Source organism: Cimex lectularius, unplaced genomic scaffold (genome assembly GCF_000648675.2).
Source record: "Cimex lectularius strain Harlan isolate CLEC.00 unplaced genomic scaffold, Clec_2.1 scaffold20, whole genome shotgun sequence".
Classification (NCBI taxonomy): domain Eukaryota; kingdom Metazoa; phylum Arthropoda; class Insecta; order Hemiptera; family Cimicidae; genus Cimex; species Cimex lectularius.
The window spans coordinates 990,050-1,009,917 of NW_019392641.1; the positions used below are offsets into that span (position 1 = coordinate 990,050).

Sequence of the window (19,868 nt, forward strand, 5' to 3'; positions counted from 1 at the left end):
AGAAACGATCAAATCACCTCACAGACCTATCACACATCGTGTAAAAAGTGATACAATCGTCCTTCATTTCTGCTGATCGTCCTTAAAAAAAGTAGGTTCCTCTCGGCAATTCTGTAATTACGGGTCATAAACAAACAAGTTGTAAATATTTTATTTTTAAAAGCTAAACAAATTTTGAGTAACGAATATATATTTTAGATTGCAATTCTTGTACTGGATTTATTGACTAGAAAATCGCTATAAACCGTATTGGCATGTGAAAATTTACATATCAAACCACCGCCAGAAAGCGTGGAGAAACACTACAGACATTTCTTAATTAAATTATAGTTATTAATAGCTAAGCTGATGGCACGCTCCGCGAAGGCTGAGAAAAAGAGGAAGATGAAATGACGCCAGCGTCCTTGGTTACCAATATACATAGACGAAAAAAATCATCTTTCACTCAGTGTTCGTCAGAAGATGTGCGACTACTTTTTGGAGAGAGTTCATATACCAACCTACAAATGAACAGGTTTTTAGATTAGAAAAATATAATTGATTTTAGGAATAGTTTACAGGAAAGGTACATGCTACCAGTAAAGAAACTATGTACAAATTATGAAAACGTATGAGATGACCAGATTTGTAATATCTTACATTGCAGTGATTATCTATCGAAAAATAGAAAATAATCCTCGTAGTTTTATTGTATTTATGATGCAAAATGTTTTTTTGAACAGCAATAAGTTTCTTCGTACAATACAAAAGATGAAAAAATAAGGTTTGATTAATCCACTGTAATTAATCAGTATCGTTATCTTATTTTACCTATTATTTGCACGGTTTTATTGAATTTGAAAAACGAAAAATAATGATATTAAAAACAAAATCAAGTTTTAGATAAAATATCGCATCCTTGTTTTCAAATTTTGTGGAGTCTGAACATTCTAATATTGAAAAAATAATAAAGCAGTGACTTCGTACTTTCAGTAATGCAATACCAGGAAAGTATTTTTGAATTTCATATAATTTCACCTTTTTCAAGAAAACACCCCGATTTGCTTTTTTAGACGGCAAATTCACAATTCCTTCCGTACAATTTTGATTAAAAAAAAAATCGAATATTAGTTTAAATTAATAGTTCGAATAATAGTTTCAGAAAGACTCAGGGTGCCGGTGTTTTTGAAAAAAGAAAAGCTCATTTGTAAGTATGTCGGGTTCGAATGCAGGACCGCTGGATTCGAACCCGGGACCTTTACTTTACAGTGATGAGCGCCGTGTCAACGCCTAAATAGTTGCGGCCACCGACGCCCCCGCCTTTTCTTATTCTGCGTGGAATCGTAACTTTTGCTATGAAGCATCATAAAAACACATGTAATTTTCCTTCCACCAACGCATATATTTAGAGAACATTTTTTAAAATTCTACATAGATTTTTTTCGGCGGAAGTTTTCTAAAAGTGGTTACATATGTCACAGTCCTACTGACGCGGCGAGTACTGGTGAATGTGAATTGACTATTTTATTGCAATACGCAATAAAAAAAATTTTCATTGAGGCATTAATAAATCCCATTCCAAATTTGTTTATGAAGAATTTTCTCAATCAGACACTATCTATTTTAAGTGGAAAGGATATCAGTCGCTTGCTGGAAAATTGTCCACACCGTTGGAAGATGTGATTTCGGATATAATATACTAGTTATATTTGGCTGAGGTTTTAAGAAATACAACATTTTTGTTTTTGTTTAGTCCGACCAGAATTGTTTATTCATGAACGCTTTATATGAAAGTAAATTATCAGCCAGTTTCAAATATATTTTCTACGTTTCAATTCCAAGTTACCTTCAACTGTCATATAATTTATTTAATACTTAGCAATAATTGTAATGCAAACAGGAGAAATTGACGTGAACCAAACAAAAGTACTCGACTCAGGATGTCCCTCGCCATGATGACAGAACCGGCACGCAATCCTTTTGTAACGCCATTAAAAAACCATTTCACCTTCAAAAAGCAGACAAGGTGTTTACCATTTTAAATGCAATTAAAGGAACGGACTATTTAATGCTTTCCAGGACTTTCAAATGACCGGTTTGTTTTTACAGTACTGTAACTTACTTCGGTTTCCAAGAGTATAATTTATCTCCACATTTCTTTCAAGGATTTAGCACTATTTATATGAAAGATTTCACAGAAGCATAATCTTTTCTGAGTCGGTAAAATTGTTTGAAATTTTTGATTTGGATCAAATTTACGACTGAAGGTGTGGAATAAACAAAAATATTTTAAGAAAAAGTAACACTAAGATTGCTAACACGTTTTCAATAATAACAATAATAATAATAATAAATCTTTATTTGCAAGAATGTACATTACATATAAATTTATAACAAAAAACTCTTTTTTGTTATGTACCGATTCGCTCAGTGCGGTCCAGAAGCTCAGGAGAAGAGCCTCCGTGGACCCTTTAATAAACAAGATAAAAGAATAGGTAAAAGGGATCGATGCAGTTGGGAAGAAGGTCGTGTTGGCATGGGTTCCCGGCCACATAGGATAGCCGGGAACGAAGAAGCAGACAGGAGCCGCTGGAAGGCCCCACGGCGCTTCCCAACCTATACGCCCAGCGGACCTAAAACTACTAATTTCAAACTCAGAAAAAAATGGGAAAACCGCTGGGTTCGAAGAAATAGAATTAACCCTGCCAAACTGTGGAAGGTTAAGAAAGAAGTCCCTGGTCCACGGAGAACGGTTCGAAAAGGGAAAAGGCCATACTAACAAGACTACGCATAGCTCATACAAGAATAACGCACGGGCACCTTCTGGACGGAAAGCGACCGCGTAGGTGCCCGTTATGAAGGATAGAATAACGGTCGAGCACCTCTTCAAGAGTATCAAGAAGGCTTGATGTAACATATAGACAATATTTTGGCATATCATCGGACCTGTGCGTAGTCTTGAGGCACGGCAGCGGGCACAGATCGCTGTTCCGGTACCTCAGGGCTATAGGGATTTTTAAATGTACATAGTTTTATGTGTTTGTGTTTGACTTTAAGTTAATTTATTGGAATGAATGTAATTTATTAGCATGAAAGGTTTAACCCCGCCCCGAGGAATATCGAGTACTCGGGGGTGAGTGTGTGATTCTGGAGAGTAAAAGTAAATTATTAGCGATAGTGGAGAGGTTCAACCCCGCCCCGAGGAATATCGAATACTCTGGGGGAGTGAAAGTTACCAGACCTCTATGTTTCTATCGAGTGTTGTGTTTTGTGTTAACTTATCGGAATGAATGTAATTTATTAGCTTGAAAGGAAGGGGTTGCTTATAACCCCGCCCCGAGGAATATCTGAGTGTATGACGTCTGGAGAGTAAAAGTAATTTATTAGCGTGAAAGGAAGGGGTTGCTTATAACCCCGCCCCGAGGAATATCGAGTACTCTGGGGGAATGTATGTGACCAGACATCTATGTTTGTGGTGATGTATATATATGTATTGTGTCTTGTTTTTATTCTGTATTTGACAACCTGGGTACAAACGAGACTATCATTCTAGAATATCAACGTAGTATATATCTGAAATCAGAGAGTCAGTAACCAGATCGAGACGCTCAAATGGCTGCAGTTTAAAACAAAATATGCGCGAAAGAAAAGGAAAAGATGGAAAACACGCAGAGGACCGGCGATGACCTCAGCTGTTTGTCAGCCCATAAACTTCCCACTTATATATAACAAAAAAAATTAAATGCGCCAATGGCTCCTTATTCTTTTTAGCTGTACATATAGAATGAGTGGTTACCGCTTGAGTGAATGTATTTATTAGTGTGATAGTAGTGTATGCGTGGGTGGGTCTGTGGTGGAATATCAAGTACACCATAAACCGACCAATCTAGGTTATTACTTTAGGCTCATTGTGCAAATGTAAATTTTAACTGTATATAAAGTATGAATGTATTTATTAGCGTGAATGAGGGCGGGTTTTCAGCGGAATATCTAGTACACTGAAACCCGCACGTTAGGCTAGGTAGTGATTGAATGTTTGGGTATGGGAAAGTCAGATCCTTTTCACCACGAGTGGAGAGGCTCAAAATATAGAAATAATGTCCCAGAAACGTTACCAGAAAGATCGCCAGACTTCCTACTGGAGAGCTATCTTATATTTGTAAAAAAAATTTTTTTCTTTAAACGTGAGGTGGAAAAGAAATGCGAGGTGCCGGCAATAGCCCAGGCATCTAGCCGGCCGTAAAAAAATAATTTAGTATATCCCCTGCCTGCTGTCAAAAAGCAAAGCTTGTACTAGACAGCAGGAGATTATGGAGATCATCAGAGAAATAAACAGAATATATCTTTACAGAATGAAAAACAAACATCATACAGAATAAACTTGTAGCAAAAAAATTAAATCTTGGAGTTAAAATACCTTAACTACAATTTAAAATTTTTGAAATTGTAAATTTTTTGCCATCTTTGTAGTTTTTGAAATTTTGAATAATAATCTTCTCTTGGGTCGTCGGTGGCCGCAACGGTTTAGGCGTTGACACGGCGCTCATCACTGTAAGGTAAAGGTCCAGGGTTCGAATCTAGCGGCCCCGCATTCGAACCCGACATACTTACAAATTGGGCTTTTCTCAAAAACACCGCCATCCTGTGGGTTTATATGACCTCTGTTGCAAACCCTCGTAAAAATATCCTATCTTTATAAAAAAAACGAAATGCCATATTTAATAAAAAATATAATATTGCACGTTGTAAAAATGTGAGTTAGCCAATGAATTGTGTCTTGTGTTATATTCACTGATGTAACTAGTTACTAGATTATTTTTATATATACAAACATGAACATTTAGGAAAGATTTGGTATAGATTCATTATTTTAAATTCACTGTATAATTTTTTCGTATTATATCTATACGGTTTACGTAAAATAATTTTAAGATGTGAGTTTATATTTACCTCCAGAATCTTAGTGTAGAATTTATTAGTACATCCCCAGAAAACAATACCATAGACTATTATGGATTGTGCAAGAGAAAAATATATTGCCCTTAAGAGTTCAATTTTCATAAAGTTGCGTTTTAATTTTATTATTATTATTTTTTTTTACAACTGCAATCTTCGACGCAACAAGTAAAACATATAATATTTACATATAAACAATAATAACAGTAGTATGAAGTGAGGGACGGGTCATTGGCATTTCGTTAGTACTATACTTCCGAAGTGTAGTCGCCTGTCCAGAATGAATGTATTTATTAGCGTGAGTGCGCTGCGTGAAAGGACATGGCTGTCGAGGAATATCGAGTACTCCACAGGCCCGTCAAACAATTTAGATTAGGATAGTTTAGTGTATGAGTGAAATTTGTAAATACCGTTTGAATGTATTTATTAGTGTGAAAGAAAGGAGGCCGCAAGATCACGATAATCTTCCGACCTCCAATTTAATTGTAGTGTACGCTAGTAAAATAGTATGAATGTGAATTATGAAAATGTGTATAAATATTATATCTATGAATTCTAATTTATCACGTGTGGGAGAGTAACAACAAAAAAGATAACGAATCTCCTATTAGGTGAATTAGGTGAATCGGAAGGCAACAGTCGTTTAGTTAGGGCATAAGAGGACTCAGAAAAGAATGTACACATAAGATAGCTAAGAAGATAAATGTAAGAAGGCTATATATGTGGGGCGCCGGCGATGACCCTGGTAGTTAGCCGGCCAAAAAAAAATTACGATGAGCGAGATGGACTCCGTCCTAGGAGACCGATGTCAAGTGTTAAGGTTGTCGCGTGGCTACCGACGCTTCAGTCTTCTGTTGGGATTATTAGATAATGTGGTGGATGACAGGTTTTTGACGAAAGGATCCGGATGATGGGGTAGTTTAAAATGGAACAGTATGGATTGGCATTCTATGTGATTGGACACATAGAAAGGAGCGTTGACTATTGTTCTGAGGATTTTGGATTGGATTCGATTGAGGTTGGAACGCTTAGCAGTCCCGCAAAGTTCAAGTCCGTATGTCCAAGGTGGCCAGGAGGGCAATGTAAAGTTTTCTTTTGCTTGAGTTTTGATCGCCTGTCGAGTAGTCGTTTAAGCATGAAAATCGTATGTTACAGTCTGTGCGCTGAAGTCGTTTATGGGGGTTTCACGTCAGTCGTTTGTCTAGGTAGAGTCCGAGGTATCGTGCATGGTTCGCAATTGGGATGGGAACGTTATTGGAGGTATACTAGTGGTATACTGCGTAAAATTCTAAATTAATAAAAGGGATTTCTCAGACGGGAAACCAAAGAATCAATATGTAATTTAAATCTCAAATTCTAATCCAATATCACACTAAGATATCTAACACTGTAAGCAAAAGGGGAAGAAAGGACACATACCATTATCATCACACGTATGAAAAGCAATTTTAAATTATTAGTATCTATTTTCTTTTTCAATGAAAAGTGAATACATTACACATTTTTCTGAAACCTACATCACACCAGACCGCATCTCACTATTTCTAAATAAATAAAAGTAATACATTATATTGTATTTGTATTTAAAAGTAGAAAGTTTGAGTTTAACCAAAAATAAATCGTTTTCATATCATTAGTTATAGTTTTAGTTAAATTAATTACATTATCACCTAAGAAAATGATACAAGTTTTATCTGCATAACTAAATATTTTTCCAGAGAATTTAATTTGCACAGAATTATTAATGTATAAAAGAAACAAAATTGGGGCTAAGAATGTACCTTGTGCTACTCCCGATTCAACGCGAAAGAACTGTAAACTGTTCCGGCCTTTGTGACAAGAGTTCTGTCCGATAAATATGATTCAAGGAGTTTAAGGGGGATATTATAGATTATTAGAATTACAATTAGAGCACATTTGCCTACAAACTAACAACACGTAGTTACAAGTAGAAACAAAGGTTGAAGCTGTTTCAGGATGAGTAATATTCTGCGCCCTTTGAGAACTATTGTATGATTCTGTACCTATAGCACACTGGTGAGTACATCAAGAAAATTTTATCAGTCGTCCCGGTTACAGTGGTTGAATTTCTTCTACGGTTATGTTGTACATCCCAAAGCACTTCCACCTGCGGACAAGTAGCTCCTCAGATTGTTGTGTTAGTAAATGTATCTCTTTTACTTCCTTGCTGAATCATTATTCTTTAAATGCATTCAGTCCGCAGTGTCGTGTTAAAAATCCTCATTCGAAGTTTTTCTTGCTTCCTTTGAAACATTCTGTTGCTCCTAGGATCCGTTCTTGGATTGTTTGAGTTCAATCCTTATTTTCGTCCTGTCTTCTTGTTTAAGATACTTTTTGATAATGTAAATCCCTCTACTCCTTCATGTTCTGGGTTGCAGCAGAGAGTACCTTCATTTGCATACTTGTTCTAATTTAGTTTTGCAATAAAGAACCATCTTTGAGCTAATGTTGTTTGAGCTTAATACTCCGATGGCTGCCTGGTATATGACAAGAAAGCTATGTTCTTGTTTTTGTACTCTTTGTTGCGGTTTCAATGAGTACACCCATCACATGGTTAGAGAAATATTATATCTATAAAAACAGAAATTAGAAAATTATTGAAAATAGGTTAAATGATAAAAGCTCGATTGACATTTCATAATACTAAACTTAAGTGAATTTTAAAAAATTGATTATTTAAAATAATTAACGTTAAACAAACATTATTCAGACGTTAAATAAACCAGTGAATAAAATAAATAACTAGAAACAGGTAAGTAGATAATTTTGTATTAAAAAATCTGAGCGGTGCAATCGCTACTAATGATACATAATCGATTAAGTAGATGGATAAATCTGTAGATAGTGAAACAATTGAATAGCTAACTAGATAGTTAGATAAATAGAATATTACTTACATTTTTTAGCTGGTTGGGTTAATATTGATTACGGATTTCTAATTTATACAGGCCAATTCTATACATACATGCACATATGTGCTGAAGTGAGCTTATGATTTCCTCAGGAAAAGTTAAGCTTCAGGGGCCGTCAATAGCTAGGTCATTTCAACCCCCACACATGCAGTTTTTCAAACACGATACACTCACTTTCATAACACATATTTCACTCAAGTAGGGTAGTGGAGTACTAAATATTCCTCAATTAAACTTTACATATACTATGTAACTAATCTAATGGAGAGTCGATGTGGTATTGAACATTCACGCTAATATATACTCTCAATATTCACAAAACGAAATATTTACAAAGTACTATACACAATAAAACAGTTTCCTTCATAAATCGGTACAGGGAAGTAAAATGCTCGTTGCCGTGCTAAGAACAATTCTCATACCAGGTGGCATTCCTACGCGCTCACTGTGAGGGGCCAAGGAAAAGCATTTTTTAATTAGGTAGGACATATCCAGCAACCATTCTCTGCATGCCGGGCAACTTTGGCCCAAATGTTAGTGTCCGCGGGTCAACCTCACAAGGACTATCCTTAATCGGGTCAGGTTCTACGAGTCAAATCCTCTGAGGGCCACCTCACGCTCTCTATACGGAACCAAAAAATGACACCCTTCAATCAAGAAGGACACACCGAACAATTTCTACATACACATACCATATACTTTTTGGGCAAAAGCAGTGTTCGTGTGTCAATCTCGAATGGCCTATTCTTAATCCGTGAGGATGCTCCTTTTTCTCCGGTTTTATTTTTTACTCTGTAGGGGGCCAACTACTGACCGTGCTCTTGATACGTAACTGCTTCTCTGTCGATCCGACCCACTGATGCTGCCATTCCCTTTTGATCACATTTTTATTGCATTTTTAATATGAGATGGCCGTATCGTGGTGGTTACATTGGAGGTTGGGATGTCCCGGTCTGAGCCGTCTCGTCCTCCTTTTTCCATTACCCTCCAGGCCAGGGGACCCAGGCAACCACCACCGTTTTGCCGAGACGCTCCAGTTCAGAGTAGCTCGACGAGAAGTCACAATAGACAGTCATAAATAGATAAATGTAAGGATATATAACTTTTGAGATAGCAAAAACTATATATCATACGTATGCCTTTGTATAACATATCCAACCAACTAGATAATTGGGTAAATAGAAAACTAGATCAATATATAGTTAGACGAATTCGATGACTAGATCAATGGATATTTAAGAACTGTAGGTAATCTACCGAACTATGATTAAATAGTAAAATACCTAGCCAATCACGACTAGATACTAGATGGATAGCAGCTAGAAATTAATATCTGTAGAAAATAAATGTATTCATTATAAATGGTTATCAGGAAAGGTAATGAGAAGGTAGAAATCTAGATAACTAAACAGTTATTTATCTGTGTTTGAAAAGCAAAAATCACGGTTTTACGTATTGAAAAATTTAGCCAAAATCCCTGCGGCTGGAGTGGATAAAAAAATCCATGATTCACTTACGTTTATAAAATAAACTAATTCACCTTTTAAAGATTTCAAGCACAACAATTTCCACGCCTCATCCCCATAAAAATTGGATCGTCCTCAGCCATCCATCCGATCGATTTAAATCGTCCGATTCGTTCCGTCGCCGTTTTCGTCCCCAACGTTTATTTGTAAGGGCATGAAAAACCGGAGGAAAATTTTGTTTTACCTTGAGTTGATTGCATTTCTGGAGGCGTTGGAGGGGGTGGTAGGCAGTACATATATAAAGCTATCCATTCTTCCTGCGTCCAGTCTTTGTGAGGCCGAGATGCAGCTTTTACCATTCCTGGGTCTTGTCGTCTTCGCGTCCGCGGCGAAGATAAAACGAGGTGCTTTCCCTTTCGCCGGGATTTACCCTGCTATATACACAGTCAACCTTCCGTATCATCTTTCGGTAAGTTCAATTTACAAGAAGCCAAATATTTAAAAAAATATATATCTAACTTGAATAAAAAAACTAGGAAAAAAGAAAAAGAAAATGTAAATCTTCTTGCATTGAAATAGCAATTTGATCCATTCTGTTTCAAACTGTTAAACATTTCATGCATTTGTAAAAGAACTGCTTAAAAACTGGAAAATTTTAAAACCTTAATCAGTATACAGTCTTCTTGTGAATGTGATTTTTATTAATTGTAAATTCTTTTCATACAATTGTGTTTTAATTACTCCACTTTTATATTCATAATTTAACCGTTAATTGTTACATCTAAATTTACTAATTCAAAAATTATACATAGTATTTTTATTATATTTTTATTTTATATTTATTTCAGATGTGGTCAAGATTCATGTTATGTAAATTGTTTATTTAGCCAAAACTGTGATCTGTATATTAGTGTATAAAGTTGATAACAATTAATATTTATTTTGGCTCATTTACATAGAAACATTTATGGAAAATGTCACGAAACTGTTGGAAATATACGATATACGAAATTAGAAATCGGAATTATAATTTCAAGTTCAATGTTCGTTTTTTGTGTAAACGTACTTACTGTTAGAAGTATTAGAAGTATCGACCACTTTTCCACTTTCGAACACTCTGGGTCAAGGTATGGTCCTGGAGAAAAAAGCAAATTTAGTTGTGACTGTATTGACATATTTAAAATCGCCTTTAAAAACTTGAACATGTCAATCTGTAGGCATATTTAACTTTGTTTTGCTCTGATGAAGACCTTAAAATAGGTCGAAATCTTGACAGTAACCGGTGAATTTACTTTCTTCTTCAAGGCCATACCATGATCCAGAGAGTTCGTAAACTTGCACACAATCTCTCCCTCTCTTATTCTCTCTCTCTCCCTCTTTTTCTCATCCCTCATTCTCACACTATCTCTATCTTTATCGAATTCTATTTGTTTTTTTCTAGTAACCTCAATAATTTTTTTGCCTATTTATCTTCCATATCGCAAACGTTTTTGCTGTTTTCTTACTCACACTCTCCTTTTCTCCTTCACTATTTTATATCTCTTCGCTGTTAATCGCATTTTTCTCGATTTGCCAAGTGATAACACTTTCATTTCCTTCCTCTCCCTCATCTCACTCTCTCGCCCTCACTCTCTCTCCCCCCTCTCTCTCTCTCGCTCTTCCCCCATCTATTTATCTATCTATTTATTTAGCTCTTTCTGCATCTTTCTATACCTCATCTTTGACTGGTCCATCCATTTCTATCTAACTCTCTCTCTCTCTCTCTCTCTCTCTCTCTCTCTCTCTTTCTCTTTCTCTCTGTCTCTCCCCCTGTTTCTACCTGTCTGTCTGTCTATCTCATGTTAATAAAGAGCCCTAACTTTGCATGGAAAAATAAAATACTTCATCATTATCTATCTGTCTGTCTGTCTGTCTGTCCATCTGTCTGTCTCTCTCTCTCTCTCCCTCTCTCTCCCTCTCTCTCTCTCTCTCTCTTTCTGTATTTATATACCTATCTACCAATCGATCTATCAATCTATTTACCTATTTATCTATTTATTTCTCTATGTGTAACCATCATCCATTTCTTTATTATCGATCTATCTACATTTCTATTCCTATCAGCTTCGTTCTCTCCCCCTCTTTTTCTCTTCTTCTCTTTCTATGTCTCTTTGTATCTATCTATTTCTCTATCCGTTCTCGCATTCTCAATTTCTCATTCGTCTCTCTTTCATCGCTCTATTTTCACTTCGGTCTACTAACTATGCCCTTATTTGTTCTTTTCTCACTCTCACTCACGGGATTTCTATCTATTTCTATCTATCTCTCATTTTATTCCTATTATGCCCCTTAAATTTTTATTTTCCTTTTACTGTAAATTTCTCTTACTCATTTGTGTCATATGAAATTAGAGTCTTACTCATTGAAATTAGAGTTAATATTGTAAATGTTTATGGGAATAGTTAAGTCTGCTGAAAAATAACAAACCTCATCAAGAAACTATGCTCATATTGAGAGAACCAGAAAAGCATACTGGTGGGAAATTGTATCCACTATTCGATTTTGGTGGAAAATTTTAAATTTTAAGCTATTTTCCGAATGTTTCTTTTTACTTCAACCACAGAAATAATAAACTACCCCAGGAATTTGAAATGATTTGTGGATGGAATTTATAATATGCCAAGCCAAACGAACGATCTTGTATCAAAAGGAGCAGAATGTGAAACTTCGTTTCTTGTAAGCATTTTTTGACCATTTCGCTTATTGAAAAGTTTACTTTATATATAAGTTACCGTGTGCGCGTTACCACGAATAAACCTGAATCCTAAAAACAATAAGATTTCTCACCCACTTAAAATTTGATAAGAACAAAGGTATTAAATTTGAACCTGCAGTCTAATTGGTTTCCTGTACTTTTAATAATAATCTGGATTGTATATTTTTTTTTACAATTCTAGCGTCACACCCCTTCGGTTCGAAGGACGACTTCTCGGTCACCTTGCACCTTAAAGAGAGGGTTAACTTTTAATTTCTCAGCGTCAGGGTCGTATTTTACAAAATTACAGCGAATAACGGAACTCTGGGAGCAACATGCCATTTGCTTTCAATAGGTAGTTTACAGTTAAAGATTTTACCGCCGATAGTGGGACAAAAAGTAAAAAAGTTTAACCCCCTGAAAGTTCCTTGTAATGCAATAATGCGTAGTAATGTCAAAAAGTAAATTTATATAGTGATTTAGATATCAAAATGTATTTTTTAGGACTCAAGAACAAAGACCTTTTTTTGTTTATAAGGAAATAGACTTTAATTAATCTTTGGATTTTAGAATGTGTATTTTTCATAGAAAAGTTTGATTTTGACTAATTTGATATTGCTTAAAAGTGTACTTAGGATATTTTAATTTGTATGATATTGATTGGATCTAATAAAAATTTACTGAATTGTAAGAAAAAAGATATTTTAGAAGTATTTACTTCTTGTGGTGGTTTCCTGTCCGTTAAAATAAACCATGGATACCTACTGAGTCCACTTCTATCAGGGGTGAACTCGATATTGGCATAAAGTTAGAAAAAAACATAAAAATTGTGTTTATTCAGTATTAATTTAGCGAATTTTAGATAAGGTAAATAGATTTTCTAGTGAATATTTCCTATCTGTGAAGAAAAAATCTTCTTAGCCATTTAAATCTTACAAAGAAGAACATGTCGTGGGTTTTCATGAAGATATAAAAATGTATATTTTAAGAACCTGGAAAAGAAATGTTTTTGAGCGATTTATACAGGATAGGATTGAAATATTTCATTTAAATACTTAGTCGAATTTTACCAATTGACCACAACAATTTCATCTTTTTAGCGTGTGACATCATGAAAAATGTCAAACTAAGAGGAGAATTGTTATACTTGAAATTCAAACCCTGGGTTTTGAATGATCCTCAAGATGAAACTTGTCCACTTTGTAACAGCCTCGCCAGGGAAGATTCATATCATTTTTTGGGAGTCTGCTCTCTTCTCTCAGAATTGCGGGTATCTTACTTGGGTAAGACAGTCATCTCCAGAGTTGAAATACTGGAATATCTTTCTAACAAAGTATCCCCTTTACCGTTAATTTCCTTTGCTCGGCACGCCTGGAGAGTGAGATACGAGTGGCTTTCAGATATGCAATGATTGTAGTCCCTGTACATATACTTTTACTTTTACTGCTTTGTTTTTTAACACTCTATCAGTTCTCAATAGGTAATTTGTTCTGATTTAATTCTTTTTGTTTCCTTCTTTTTTTCTCATACTTCCATCTATTATGTTTCATACACCTGCTATATGTTAATTTTCTCTTCGAGTTTTTTGTTTTTGTTTTAATATTCCTGTATTTGTAAGCTTTTAAGCAGTAAACTCAGCAGACGGCTATTAGCCATGCTTATTATACTTTGTATCAGTATTTCTATTTTCTCTGTATCAATTGTAATAAAGTATTGTGTATTGTATTGTATTGTATTGTATCATGAAAAATGTCAATTTTATCTTTAAGATCGTTACTGAATTAAGAAATTTTTAAAGTAAACTCGTGATTTAGCTTCGTTTCAATAATAAATTCATCTTATTGAAAAATTCTTTTGTTTTGTACATGCCAATGGTTTGCCAGATAAAAATTCTAATGTTGAAGAGAGTTAAAAAAATATAATTATAGGTGGATTGTTGGTTTAATAGACGTTTATTTTTTCAGCCTGTGCCACCGTTGACCGCGGTCGCGGAACTACGCGGCTACGGAGATGTTGAAGGCAGCGACGGGGTTAAGGGTAAGTCATTCATAATTGACTTAATTATCATTAAATCCTTAAATCCTTCTCCAGGAGAGTGACTCGTCTCAAGGACCATCGCCGGGCCTATTTCCAAGTCCGTGATTTATAGTAATAAGGGATTAAACACCGTGAAATCCGCCGTGTCGCTCCTTTTGAAGAAAGAATTTTAAGGATGGATTGTACAAGCGAGGCTTGACGAAGCCGTACTATATTAGACTGTTCTTTGATGCATTTCGTATTGTAGGTCATATATACTGTTTTAAATCCGGACTTATGTTTACTTGGATTTTTTGATGAATTATGAAAAAATTCAATAATTAATTTAGGAAATTATGAAAACTTCATATCTCAATGGTGTTCTGCTTAGTGTTCAGACTAGCTTAAATTAAAAGGAAAATAGCCTTGAAACTTCATCATAAATGTTTGTATATAGAGCATATCTGACTAATTAATATAGTTAATTCAATAATATTTTAATATTTAATGATGAAGTACAAAATGATTGGCGTTGGAAGAAAAAGCACTGGTTTTGGGTGAAAATTATGAGCTCGAGATATTTTTATTTTTGTTTAGCTTTAAACGAATTTTGACCCTAATTTATTTTCATGAAATACTTTGTTTTATAAACTTTATGAGTTAGAGCATATCATAAATATTTTTTCTCATAATACGGAGGTTTTTAGATCTTACAAACATTTTTGATTTTTTTAATCTTATTTTTTTGTAGGATTCCAGGTGTATACATTATTTTTATATATTTTTATTTTTTTAAGAATGGTATTCTTTTGTCAGGGTTACTCCAAGAAACACATGATTTTGATGTAGGTTATTTATTTCACAACTATATTTCGGGCTGTTTTTCTGCCCATCATCAGGAAACTTTTAGAAGAGGTACAGTCATTTAGTTTACATCATAAATCATTAGTAATTCATTTCTTTTACATTATTTTTATTTTATGTTAAATCAATATCAATTACCTACGATAAGCGAGACAGCTAGATAATTGATATTGATGTTTTTAACCATAAAATAAAAATAATACTGTAAATAAAATTAATTACTAATTTTATACTGTAAACTAAATGACTGTACTTGTAAAGGTTTTTCTGATGATGGCCAGATAGAAAAAGAAACAGCCCGTAACGTAGATGTGAAATAAATAGCCTATTCAAAATCACGTGTCTCATGGACTAACTTTGCCTAACGAATACCTTTTTTAGAAGCAAAATATATGTATAAAATTTTTTTTATAAGGGTTTGCAACAGCAAGGTCATATCAACCCTCAGAGTGCTGGTGTTTTTGAAAAAAAAAAAAACAAAAAAAACATTTGTAAGTATGTTGGGTTCGAATGCAGAGCCGCAGGTTTCGAACCCCGGACCTTTACCTTACAATGATGAACTCCAAGTAACGCCTAAACCGTTGCTGCCAACGAGCCCCATATATAAGTTGATTTGATAGTTTGTAAACTTGACTCTGAAATTACATACAGTAGTAATAAAAATCAACATTACAACATAGGTACTCGAATATTTCATAAAATCAGGAAGTTCCATTTACAACTCACAGTTTAAGATCATTTTATCTTAAGTGTAACAGGAACACACATCGATATCTTATAGCACTTAAGCCTGGACTTCTCTTCCGTCAGCTGAGGTGGACCTTTAGGCTTTTTGTACATTTACTTATTACTGAACCCACATACTGTACAACTTAATTTCAACTATTTAAAATGCATAATTCATTTCCTTAACTTATTACGCATTTAAAGCATGATAAAATGTTTTTTCCTTAAATGCCTGCAACTAAGCGCAGATTACATAAAGTAATTATATAAATATATAATAATTTAATAAGAAATCTACGCAATAAACAGCAATAACAATTTCACAATAAATATAAAATAATATAAATGTACAAAGTAATTACAAATAAATATTAAATGAATACATAAACTAGTTAATTTACATCCAACAACTTCCTTCTATTATGCTACTTTCTATTTGCCCATTTATCTATTTATTTTTTAAACTTACTTTTTTTGCTTTATGTATGTAGTCAATCAATGTAGTCCACCCGGATACTTTCCTACTATCCTTTAAGCTTATTGAGGACTATTTGAAGGTTATGTGAATAGACATAGACATGTAAATAAGTTTTTGACCTCCAGTTGAGAATGGGGAAAATGTTATTTATTGATGCTAGAGCGGTTGAGCATTTTTTCTCGACATGGAAGCAAAAATTTATTATTATCGTCCAAGTAAATACCAGGGTATTTAAACCTGGCCGACTTTAGGATCGCAACCAACCTTTATGTAATGATTTATTATGGATCTACGCGTAGAAAACAAAATAGTTTTGCTACTTGGCCTAATTATCTTCTTTTTGAAGAATTTGAAACAGTTTTTTAAATTAATTTTTGTTTAAAGATATTTCGGTATGAGCCTCGTATAATCGCAGTGTCATCTGCAAACCCTGCTAAGACCAAAGAGTATTTGAAGAAGTGTTTTATATCGTTAATAAAAATTGTATTAAGTTCAGATGGTACACACAAAGATCTACAAACTCACCACGGAATATCAATAAAAAAAATTACGTTGACGTTGGTATGATTCAGCTCGGAGTGTCAGAAGGGTTATTCTACATGAGCAACCAAAATTGAGAATAAAATTCATTTTCTTGGAGTTTAAATTCGAAGGAAGAGGGTGAAGTGCTATGCTGCATCATTAGTCAACATAAATATGGACAATCAAAGAAATGTGGAACGTTGGTTTGAAAAATTGTCAAATGTCTCACACGTCTACACTACACAGGGCCGTTTGTATTGTATAGTACCTGCAAACTTGTCTGTAAGTTACAAAAACATCATTGCTGTTGGTTTGCAACATACCTTATAATTTTAAGTCTGCTCCAGAATCCTGCCTATGTTGTCAAACAAGCTTTTCCTTTCTTGTGTACAGCTTAATATTCTAAACTTTCCCTCTCCGAATATTTCCACATAGGGACAATCCTTAATTTTAATTAATTAATCTTTAATTAAGGTTTTGGTTGAGATAAAAAAGTCAGTGTCATACGGGATTCGAACATGGGACCTTCGGCTAAATACGCCGCTGCTCTACCACTTGAGCTGTAGTGACTTCGATCCACTCGGACACCAACTCCCCACCTCGAAAATTCGAACGATTGTACGTTGAGAGGGAAGTTGGTGGTCCGAAGGTCGTGGGTTCGAATCCCGCTCGTTACACTGCTTTTCGTTTTAACCAATACCTTACCCAAAGATTAATTAATCGTCAAAAAGAATGTTTTTTGTAATTATTCGATTAATTATATATTCTGTAGATGTCTTACTTATTTGGTTATTACGGAGTCAAGTCATCGTTGGGGAAACCGACTCTAGTTTTGTAAAGAATGATCCCTTGCTGGAACTCGTGTACCTGCCCTGTCAGTGTTCTTTAACCTTATTTTTCATTTTTTTTCGTAAAACCCAGTAGATGGACTTTTAAATCAAGACATTTTTCCCTGGTTGATTGCCCATTTGGTCAAATGCCCACTCTTTCATGACTGTCTGATATTATGCTGTATTTATTAAATGAATAAAATATATTTATTTTTTTATATCTTTTACAGGACGTGTCATGTTCATTCAAACTGTCGGCGGAGCAGTCCTGATGTCAGGAAATGTTACAGGACTGTCTTCTGGAGCTCACGGTTTACACGTTTACGAATTCGGAGACACGATGGAAGGATGCAAATCGATGGGGGCTCACTACAACCCCTTATTCGTAAGTCCTTTATTAAAAATTACAAAAATGTAATCCAATGTTGACAAATGTTCACCGTGAGTTCGGTTGTTTTTGAACCTTGTACATGACTCGCCGAGAATGAAGAGGACGTGCTCTCTGTGATGTGCCCCATATTCTTCCCTTCACTTCACAATTGCGCAATAGTTTCGAAACCGACTTGGCGTAATTTCTGCAGATTTGTTCTCTTTTATTCTACAGCGTTTACCCATTTTACGCAAATGACGTGAGTGTTTGCATGGTTGATTTACTTCCAGAGGATTATGCAATGCGTACGGGATAACGGAAGTAACGAGAAGATGTGGAAAGTTGCAAGTATAAATGAAAAGGGTGGGTGGTATGATGCCTTATGTATTGCTTTGTGATGCAACTGGTCTGAATCGGCTAGTATGCCTTTTTTGCCAATGTATGTTTAAAATGAGAGCCAGAGGTTGTCACTAATACAATCAAAACATGACAGATACTACGTTTAGTGATTGGTGTATTACCCCTACATCAAAGGGCGTACAGTTCATCAGTTTTGCAAGAATTCCGAGTCATGATGGTTTAGCGTAATTGCTCAGCCGTGAAATTAAGAGCAATTTTCTTTTCTTTTACCATGGTTTGTAAACGCTTGTTCAAATCATTATTGCAACGATTCTATAGTTTGTAACTATGTTATTTATTTAAGTCATGGAAGTATATTTTCACGCAGATATAATTTTCAAGACTTGTACAACTATTTTCATAACGTGCGCAGTTAAAATTTTCTAGAAATTGTCCGTATTTCCAGGTTAACCACGGAGGACCGGCTGATCCGTACAGGCATGTCGGTGATCTGGGCAACATCATGGCCGGGGAAGACGGAGTCGCTAAGATCCAAGAGTCAGACCACCTTATATCCCTAGGGGGTCCACACTCCATCGTCGGTCGTGGTCTTGTTGTGCACCAGAACAAGGATGATTTCGGCCGTGGCGGGGACAAGGAAAGCCTGAGAACCGGTAACGCCGGAGGACGTGTCGCCTGTGGTGTGATCGCCTGGGCAATGCCGCCTCCACCTTACCGGCCACCACCGCCCCCAGCACAACCAGAAAGCACAAGGGAAGAATGATTATGATAGATTTTTGAATAAAATATCTTGTAAAATTTTATTTTGTAAATAAAAGCCTGTTAAACAGTATGATAAGTTTGTCAATGATATACATTTTTGGTACTATGAATATTGTAGTGCTAAACATGGTCCGACCAACATCCAAGAATTTACTAAAAATTTACACTGATTTGGGACTACATGATGGCCACTCTTAACATTGAATAGATGCTCGTACCAAGTAGTGACCAATGATCCTAACTGTGGGGACTTGCAAGTCATGCATACAAATAAAACCGTCAGAAATTAATGGCTTATAAGGAACAACTTCTGATAACACATCTTCAATGTATCGCAGATCTGTTCGGGAATCCTTGATGAAGATCAAGTTTATACAGCCTTCCATAGAACTGCTTATCCACACCACAACACTACCACCTCCAATAGCTTTTTAAGGTTCAGAAAGTTGCGGGGATATACGCTCTTCTGGTCTATTCCAAACCCTTCTTTTGGCCATCAGAAGACATCAAACAAAACCTTGACTCATTTAAAAACAAAATTTTCGTCTAATCTTGCTCAATTGATTTCAAGTGATCAAGTGATTTCTTGCAAAACCTAACCTAGCTGTTCTGTGTTTTGTCAGAAGTTGTGGACCAGTGGCAGATCTTCTCATATGCAATTCACCTTCTGAAAATCTTCGCTTTACAGTGTGTAAACTGATGTTAAGGTTAGGGATGGTTGTTGAAGTCGTTGCTTGATTTCTACAGCGGTGGAATGTCGATTATGGTGTACCTTCGAAACAAAACAATCAACTCTCTGAGAGTGATGTGGTGTCGACCTGATCCATGCCTTCTTGAGTAACCTCCAGTATCTTGACAGCGAAAGAAGACCC

At 35.2% G+C, this 19,868-nt stretch overlaps 1 protein-coding gene across 2 annotated transcripts; it reads left to right on the plus strand.

Annotated features, from left to right (window-relative positions):
• Positions 1-434: 434 nt before the first annotated feature.
• Positions 435-19,064, plus strand: LOC106669934 (superoxide dismutase [Cu-Zn]-like). 2 transcript variants are annotated; one of them, XM_014399826.2, is made up of 4 exons: positions 435-514; positions 14,033-14,105; positions 17,735-17,889; positions 18,680-19,064. In XM_014399826.2, exons 3-4 carry the CDS (start codon positions 17,743-17,745, stop codon positions 18,995-18,997), a joined length of 465 nt encoding a protein of 154 aa, XP_014255312.1. In that variant the 5' UTR covers positions 435-514; positions 14,033-14,105; positions 17,735-17,742; the 3' UTR covers positions 18,998-19,064. The 2 variants fall into 2 exon arrangements, with proteins under 2 accessions (XP_014255312.1, XP_014255310.1); XM_014399824.2 differs by lacking the exon at positions 435-514 and adding an exon at positions 9,643-9,803.
• Positions 19,065-19,868: the final 804 nt, after the last annotated feature.

Bases quoted from the DNA above. Each gene is read 5' to 3' on its own strand.
- LOC106669934 (XM_014399824.2), top strand. From the start codon at position 9,678: ATGCAGCTTTTACCATTCCTGGGTCTTGTCGTCTTCGCGTCCGCGGCG. The intron at 9,804-14,032 runs GTAAGTTCAATT...TTATTTTTTCAG, and splicing joins ACCTTCCGTATCATCTTTCG to CCTGTGCCACCGTTGACCGC. The intron at 14,106-17,734 runs GTAAGTCATTCA...TATCTTTTACAG, and splicing joins AGGCAGCGACGGGGTTAAGG to GACGTGTCATGTTCATTCAA.